Source organism: Anguilla anguilla, chromosome 13 (assembly GCF_013347855.1).
Source record: "Anguilla anguilla isolate fAngAng1 chromosome 13, fAngAng1.pri, whole genome shotgun sequence".
Classification (NCBI taxonomy): domain Eukaryota; kingdom Metazoa; phylum Chordata; class Actinopteri; order Anguilliformes; family Anguillidae; genus Anguilla; species Anguilla anguilla.
The window spans coordinates 22284389-22293051 of record NC_049213.1 but is presented as its reverse complement, the minus strand read 5'-3'; the positions used below and the strand labels follow the sequence as shown (position 1 = coordinate 22293051).

The window sequence follows — 8663 nt, the reverse complement described above, 5'->3', positions numbered from 1 at the left end:
CCTGGTAAAAGGCTATGGAAGACTTCGGCAGTTGCTGTATGTCTTTTGGCGTGTAAAACGTATAGCCTATTCATGCACATTAACTACATATCCCTAGCATAAAGACGATATTAAGTATTCTAAAATACTGAAAGGAAACCTATTTGGCCATGTGCATATTCTGCTTGTTTAGACAGAAACTCCTACAAACAAACTGGTACAATCCAAAGACCTATGAACCCAGGTTACGTTGCATGGCTGTAGTTGAATGGCATTGTGGTCTTGGTCCGCCCATCAGCTGATGATTGTACTGGGCTGCTTACCGAAGTCATTCAAAAACGAAATTCACCTACTTTAAGTTCAGCTACGTGTCATATAAGTAAATTGACGTCATTTTATATCCGTTCATCGTGGTCAAGTATCGATAGCTAGTCAACTGAACCTCTCCTCTTTAGCATAACATAGTTTATGCGTGACCGAGCAGTTTAAAGACTGGTGAGTGTTGCAAGACACAACCGATACAGTAGTTACACTAACTGTTTGTGCTGTTGGACCTGCTGCTGATTAATTTGTTACGGCCGCAGTGCTGATCCTTGCTTTGATTTTTCCTGGCTAGTCACATTTGCTCTTTATTTTGAGAAGGTGTATTCACTTCAGGGAACTGACGTTGCCTAAAGTTTATGTAGAACGTTATTTTATGGACAGTCAAACTCTAGGTATGAGTATTGTTTCTTAACTCAATATAGGTAGCCTATTCCTTAAGGATATATTCTTATTTGCTAGCCTGTTAAATTACAGCCGAACAAGTATTGCCCATCGTTAGACAGCACAGCTATCTCATTGGCTTGCTAACTAATATTGGTAAATGTTATAGCCTATCACATAATTTGTAAATAAGACAATGTTGGTTTATGCAGTTATTGAACAAACTGATATGACCGATTGACACATATTGGGATATGATTACATCAGTTATGTAGCTACATGATTCATATTGGCGGGTTGAGAGCTAAATCAAAGCAAAGTAGTCGGCTAATTTAGTTAAAATGATACACTGGTTCCGCCAGATTACAGAAAGATTACAGTTATTCATCCGCGATTGCCTCTTGTTTAACTAAAGCAAATTTGCATGGAGGCAAATTGTTTGATTTTCGTGGGCAATGAACGTAAATTAGCTAGCCTATTGTGTTGGAGATAACTGCAGGCTGCTTAGAAATTTGTAGCCTAATTTGTGAATTTGTTTGCATTTCGCATAGGCGAAACCTAACCAACTGAGTGGTCTTCAGCGATAAATGCCTGTGTGCATACCCCTCCATTGATCCTTCTGACCCCTTCGTTTGAGCCTACAATGAAAGCGCTAATCCTGGTTGGAGGTTATGGAACTAGGCTCCGGCCGCTCACACTGAGCGTGCCGAAGCCTCTGGTCGAGTTCGCCAACAAGCCGACTTTGCTGCACCAAGTCGAGGCCTTGGTGAAGGTAAGATAGTTCATTGAACATCTTGAATTTATATAATGACAGTAATTCCATCCTTTAATCTTAAAGTGTTCTTGAAATTTTCTATAACAGAGGTCTAATACTATACTACAACTACTAGTGCTGCTACTACTACTACTAATAATAACAACAATAACAGTGTTATTGTTATAATAATAATAATAATAATAATAATAAACGCAATTCAACTGTGAAGTGAGTTCAGAATGCTTGCAAGCAACAAAAATAAGTTGTATCATTTGTGTGCGCCCTGCACTTTGCATTGTCAGTGTGCGAGGAGACATGTAGTGTTTGTTAACTGGACTGTTAAAAATTGATGCTTGCAATAAATCTGACATGTAGTTGTTATTGTCCTGTTACGTGATAAAGTATTTTTGTGCCATGTACTGTTGGCACGTGTGTTTTTTCGAGGAATTTCGGAACAACATTAATGATTCTCATGAGTATTAAGGATGTTTAGATGAAAATAATGGGTATCCGATGGTTTAATTCACGCACTGGTTGTTTTCCCGCTGTCCAGGCTGGAGTCAGTCACGTGATCCTTGCTGTAAGCTACATGTCTGAATTGTTGGAGAGAGAGATGCGGGCACAGGAAGAGAAGGTAGGTAGTGTGTTTAGCTTGTGGGGTAATTGGAGGTGCGGGACTGGCAGGACTAGTAAATGGTGTAAATTGGATTTCCAACACATGATACGAGTTCCTGCCAGATTTAATATATCAATTGTCTTTATGTTTATTTTAAGTAAACTGATTAATTTAAAGACTTGTTTCTGTTGGATGGTAGCTGTAATTGTATGCTTTTCTCATTGTTATGCTGTGAACTGCTCTCATCACGGGGCTCTGTCTCACAGCTTGGAATCCGGATCTCCCTTTCCCATGAGAAGGAGCCGCTTGGAACAGGTGAGTTGGGGGTCTGTTCGGCATGTGGAACGGGCTGGACAACAGCCTCACTCATCAGGCTGGTGACCCTGTGGTACTACGAGCCTGGTTCAGTTTGGTGTCTTCGGCTCACCCTTTTTGACTCTGCCTCACAGCTGGACCCCTGGCCCTGGCCAGGGAGCTGCTGACGGACAACGCCGAGCCCTTCTTCGTGCTCAACAGTGATGTGATCTGCGAGTTCCCCTTCGAGGACATGCTCCGCTTCCACAAGCAGCACGGCAAGGAGGGCACCATCGTGGTGAGTGGAAGAGTCCCTCTGTCACAACACAGCGAGTGAGTGAGTGTGTATGTGAGAGAGAGAGTGTGTATGTAGAGTGTGTGTGTGTGTGTGGGGCGGGGGGTTGGGGATGGGGGTGAATTCACACCTAAAAGAATCTGCTGTATTTTGGTTACATCACTACCACAAAAAACATGAGTAGCAGCATGTTCATTGAATTTCTCCTTTGCTTATGCTTTGTGATGGTGCACTTCCAAACACTACCTTCATTTTTTTTTTTTTCAGGTGACCAAGGTAGAGGAGCCATCCAAGTATGGCGTGGTGGTGTATGAAGCAGAGAGCGGGCGCATACACCGCTTCGTAGAGAAGCCGCAGGTCTTCGTCTCCAACAAGATCAATGCAGGGATGTACATCTTTAGCCCCTCCATGCTGAACAGGATCCAGGTCGGTCCCCCTCAGGGACTTCCCCTCCACTGACCACCACACGCACATATGGTCTTCCATACTCCTGGTAGCACATTTTTGCTCATTGCGGTAGCCTGTTACTCAAATCACCCTGAGAACTGCTGGTTTTCCACCCTCTCTTTACCTGGGAGTCAGGTTTGAACACAGTCTGGCCAATCAGAAGTGCTGATTGTTCAGTTAATAACTTGGGAGAAAAGAAAACCAGGGCTAGATTTGGATTCAAGGCCAGATTTGTGTATTCAGGGTGTACTATAATAGTAAGGGAACTGGACTGGTAGCCTGACCCTCTTAGTCAGGTCTCCCTTGGAAAAGAGGAATTCACTGATCACCCCATTCCAGCTGTAATCTTTAACCATAATGAGGGATTGCTTCTATGAGATACTTAGAAATCAGAAACGCGAGCCGTTTTACCATCAGGTTTTTTACTTCATGTTTTGAATTGTATGGTTCTTGCTGATGGCCTTTTCTGTGGGTCTCAGTGTCCTGATGTGTCCTGATGTGTGTGTTCCCTCAGCTGAGACCCACCTCTATAGAGAAGGAGATCTTCCCTGTGATGGCCGGGGAGGGACACCTGTATGCCATGGAGCTGCAAGGTGAGGAGCGCTGGCCTCAGCTACAGCACCTCCAGACACATCGCCTGACTCAGTCTCTTCCCCAGGCCTGCCGCATTTAGGTCCTTTTAGACAGTCGTGTAGAATAGAATACGGCTTTTATTGTTCACCTCAAAGTGGAAATTTGCCTTTGGCTTCAACTTCCATCATACGTTGAATCATAAAAGTAAAAGGAAAAAGCAAAACAAAATGGTGACATGCATACTGTACACACATGCATACAAACCTTAATAGCAAATTTGCACTCTGACCATATTATACTTTCCATCTGTAGACGTGTATTATGAACCAGAATACACTGCCCATATTCCGCCTTGTGTAAATGTAAATTAAAACAGCAGTAGTAGTACTTGTCATGCAGCCACGCTGACAGTGGGTTCATTCCAATGGCTTATATTCACTCCTTGCGTTGCTTTCCTCTCTTCTTCACTCCACCCAACAGCGAATGTATGTGTATCTTAAGCTGTGTCAGAGTACAGAGTGCGTCCGTGTGCATCGGCAGGTTTTTGGATGGACATCGGCCAGCCCAAGGACTTCCTGACGGGGATGTGCATGTACCTGCAGTCTGTGAGACAGCAGGGCCCAGAGAGGCTGCGCACGGGGCCTGGCTTCCTGGGGAACGTGCTGGTGGTGAGCTGGCCTCTGCAGATCTCTACCTGTGCGCGATTCCTTGGTCACAAAGGATGTTTATCCTGAGCATGTTGACTCCTTTTTCACAGATGGTCACAGGTTTGAATCCCAGGTTTGAGGCTATTGTTTTAGCAAATAACTTGGCAAGCAAAAAACCTTTCATGTAAATTGGTAATGCTCTAAGTTTATGAGCAAACTATATTACTGCAGATTAAGGTATCTGTGAAGCAAATTTGCACCAGCATATGATTTATGGTAAATAATGCAATTTAGCACTGGAGGTGAATATGAGCCGGACAATATTAGATCCCGCGAGGTGGGGGAAACCTCAGTGTGATTTAACATTTGACTCACAAAGCCCTCTGAAAAATGGCGCTTCCAGACAGATGATTTGTGAGAATCTGGTGGAAACTGACAGTTCTACACACATTCAGTAATGCTATAGCAACACAACATCAACAATAACAAACACAGCTGAGTTAATCAAATTGTATCCAGATTGTGGCAATGCTGCGCAGAGAACAAATGATTCCAATTGCAGCGGGCTAAGTATCGAAGCAGGGAGCCGCTGGAGAGAGTAGATAAAGGCGGAAAACCCTTTGAGGATGAAGCCTCCTGTGGGGAGGAGAAAGGAACCGTAGCCAGGCTTACAGGGAGCGACCAGGCTTACAGGGAGAGACCAGGCTTACAGGGAGAGACCAGGCTTACAGGAAGAGACCAGGCTTACAGGGAGAGACCAGGCTTACAGGGAGAGACCAGGCTTACAGGGAGAGACCAGGCTTACAGGATGAGACCAGGATTACAGGATGAGACCAGGCTTACAGGGAGAGACCAGGCTTATAAGTCTTCAGGCCACAGTGGAAGATGGGTAGTGAGGGGGAGGTTCGGAGAGGGACGGGGAGTTTGTTCCACCACTGGGGAGCTAGGGTGGAGAAGCTCTGTGATCCCTTTGGGCGGGTGGGAGGGGTTACAAGGCGCCCTGCTGCCGCAGAGCGGAGTGATCGAGCAGGCACATAGAATTGAGTCATGTCCTGCAAGTAGATGGGGGCTGTCCTGTTGGCTGCAGTGTAGGCAAGGGTCAGGGCTTTGAACCGGATCCTGGCAGCGACCGGTAGCCAGTGGAGTGATCGCAGCAGAGGAGTGACGTGGGAGAATTTGAGAAGGTTGTAGATGAGTCGGGCAGCGGCATTCTGAATCATCTGGTCGGGTCAGGGTCCAGATAGTCTCTATCCAGGAGATGGCGGGTCGAGGTCAGCTCTTCAGAGGCTCTCTCATCACAGCGGGAGACTAAACAGATGATTTCAGTCTCCTTTAAAAACACAAATTGTGTCTTATTACTGAATAAAGTCATTACTGAGTTATGTCAGTTAAAAATGTAAAAATTTCAGGCTCATTAAAGTTTAGAGGTTCTGCATGTGATGGCCTTGCTTTGCAAACCCTTTTCTTTTCATGCCATCCAGGGTATCTGCACAGAGCACTCCGCAAAACTGCCATCATAATTCATTAGATGATGGAATCTGAGTTTTTATTTTCATTAGTTTTAATTTGTTCATTTGTGTGTCAGTTTTTTTGTTTTATATTGGAAGACCTGTCAGGAAGAGCATTTTGCAAATGATTTGCTGCAGTTCTGTGGTGTTGCACTAGAGGGGGCCCTCATCTTAAAATTTCAATTTAGACCATTTTTTGCCAATTCAAATTTGAGACTTTTTGATAAGCCCATTTTTAGCAAATCCCTTGCCACAGCAGAAGGATAATGCAAATAAACGGGTGTTTGTACAGAGAGATCCTGCTGGAGTTTTGTCTGTAATGGTCCTTTTCCTCTGTTGCGGGCCTACAGGACCCCTCCGCTCAGATTGGGGAGAACTGCACCATCGGGCCCAACGTGACGCTGGGGGCGGGGGTGGTGCTGGAGGACGGGGTGCGGATCAAGCGCTGCACCGTGCTGAAGGGGGCGCGCATACGCTCCCACTCCTGGCTGGAGTCCTGCATCATCGGCTGGAGCTCCACCGTCGGCCAGTGGGTGAGCAATCACACCGTGCCTGCACATGCACATATGTGCGCTCACACACACACACACACGCGCACACACGCGCATACACGCGCACACACACACACACGCGCACGCATACACACACACGCACATGCGCGCGCACACACACGCACACAGTAAGGACACCCTTTCAGCTGGTGAAACGCGTTAGGAAGCCTGTGTGAATCCTGTCACCACATTCTCACTCTCAACAATGTGTCACACTGTGCCACCTCCTTATCACCTTTAATATCCCTGTCTCCTGCATGTCACTGGCTCCTACACTGGCTGTTCTTTCCCTCTCCTCTCCGCCCACCACTCTCTTCAAGTATCAGTCTTTCACCTTCTTTTTCCTCTCTGCTTCTGAATCCCCCCCCCGCCCCATCCTGTGGGTCTCTTTGTTCTAAATGTGTGTGTTTGTGTGTGTGCGCCTGCACCCCTACAGGTGCGCATGGAGAATGTGACCGTGCTGGGGGAGGACGTGATCGTGAACGACGAGCTCTACCTGAATGGTGCCAACGTGCTTCCTCACAAGTCCATAACAGACTCAGTGCCTGAGCCCCGCATCATCATGTAGGCCACGCCCCCCCTGCTGTCAGGCTGGAGGAGGGTGGAGTCACCAGGGCAGGGATGTGAGGAGGCGGGGCCAGAGTGACAGAAGGCAGAGACCCAGATGGAGGCAAAGACAATTAGAATGTGGCTGCTGTGATATTCACTATGCATGGCAGAGAACAACTAACAGTTGTAGTACAGACCATAGGAGTGTGTATGTCTGTCTGGGTGTGTGTGGGTGTGCGTGTGTGTGTCTGTGGGTGTGTGTGTCGCTGTAGAGCATATTAATGTGTGTGTGACGTGTGTATTGGGAGTGAGGAAAATGAGTGTGATTTTTGCAAATATGAAATGGTACAACAGTGAGAGAGCAGGTAGGGGCAAGGTCAGGAGTGTGTGTATGCGTGTGTGTGTGTGTGCAGCAGTGTATGAACTGTGTCTATGAACTGTATCAGTCAAGATCAAATACTGTCCAGGTAGCTGCATAAACCCATTAGTCTGACAGAACATTTTATTTAAAATCCAATTAAAAACATTTTTGTGTGTCAGAATAGAGAGGAAACAGTCCAAGTGGCTGCAAAGAAGCTTTAAGGTGGTTTCATTGTCACTTTGCCTTAAGAAGCAATCTGTTTCCTCTCTTCCTTTTTTTCTATTATAACCTGATGCCAACATCAACCACAAGCCTGTAAGTCCTGCTACAACGTTGAGTTGAATCAGGAATATTTATAGGCTCCATTTAGATTGATAGATTTTGCTTAGCCTGTTGAGCGTAAATCTTGGCACAGCCATTGTTTGTTTAGGCAGGACTTTCTGCAGCAAAGTGCTAGCACTGTCTCCAAATCCAGATTTTTACTAATCCTTCTATTAAAGCCTTGAATTCCCAAATCTGTTAGGTTAAAAAAGAAAGAAAATCTAAAACATTGATTATTCCATTTAGTCATAATGCAGTTACTCAACAGAGGTATGTAAAGGTTGTTATCAGTTTTTAAAAATCTTTTTTTTCTGACCACAGGCCTTGTGTGTGAATTCAGCAGACAGCATTAATGTGTCAGTGACAGTGTGAGTGAAAGAATAGCATGTGAAAAAGTGTAGTGAGAGTGTATTTGGATGGGAAGGGCTAAAATAACATGATGAGGTGTAAATGGTGACTACCGTAAAGACCAACGCGTATAATTGATTGCCTCAGGCCCCCACGCGCCTGTCTTCAGCCCCGCTGGTCACATGCACTGGGGCGCTGTCTGCCAATGAGCGGTGCCACTGACCACTAACTGAACAATTACCCAAGTGAAGACACACATGTTTTAATGAAGTACTTTTTATAATACAATTTTTGGATCCATGACAGTGAATTTCTTTATTTAATCAAATTTGTGTTGAGATAAAGCTTTACTTCAACAGCGCACGTTGTTTGGGGAAATTTGCGCGCGCACAGGCGCACTCATAATGGATTAAGAGTTGTACTTGTAATTTCACTTGCATACTTGAAAGTTCTCCGGTTACTATCCACCCGGCTATCAACTAGAGAATGAAATAATTGTTTGGTTACAACAATAGCAAAAGGGAGTGCTTAGTTAAACATATCGTCACCACTGACACAACACTTGCCAAAGTAACTGGAACCAAACTTTACCCGTCCTGTTCTGTATTCTAGCTATCGATCATACGAACAACCAGGGGTGCACTACATGTTCTCTCCACAGAAATAGCCTACTGATTTATAAATATTTATTTTGTTTAAAAAAATTGCAGTC

General features: G+C 45.2%; 1 protein-coding gene across 2 annotated transcripts; it reads left to right on the top strand.

The window, feature by feature from the left end:
- The first annotated feature begins 240 nt into the window (after positions 1 to 240).
- On the top strand, positions 241 to 8254 carry gmppb (GDP-mannose pyrophosphorylase B). 2 transcript variants are annotated; one of them, XM_035388634.1, is made up of 10 exons: positions 241 to 474; positions 1266 to 1456; positions 1995 to 2075; positions 2324 to 2372; positions 2507 to 2649; positions 2914 to 3072; positions 3608 to 3686; positions 4207 to 4334; positions 6172 to 6354; positions 6809 to 8254. In XM_035388634.1, the coding sequence occupies exons 2-10, from the start codon at positions 1328 to 1330 to the stop codon at positions 6938 to 6940; spliced, it is 1083 nt and encodes a 360-aa protein (XP_035244525.1). In that variant the 5' UTR covers positions 241 to 474; positions 1266 to 1327; the 3' UTR covers positions 6941 to 8254. The 2 variants fall into 2 exon arrangements, with proteins under 2 accessions (XP_035244525.1, XP_035244524.1); XM_035388633.1 differs by having other exon boundaries at positions 1236 to 1456.
- The last annotated feature ends 409 nt before the right edge of the window (positions 8255 to 8663 follow it).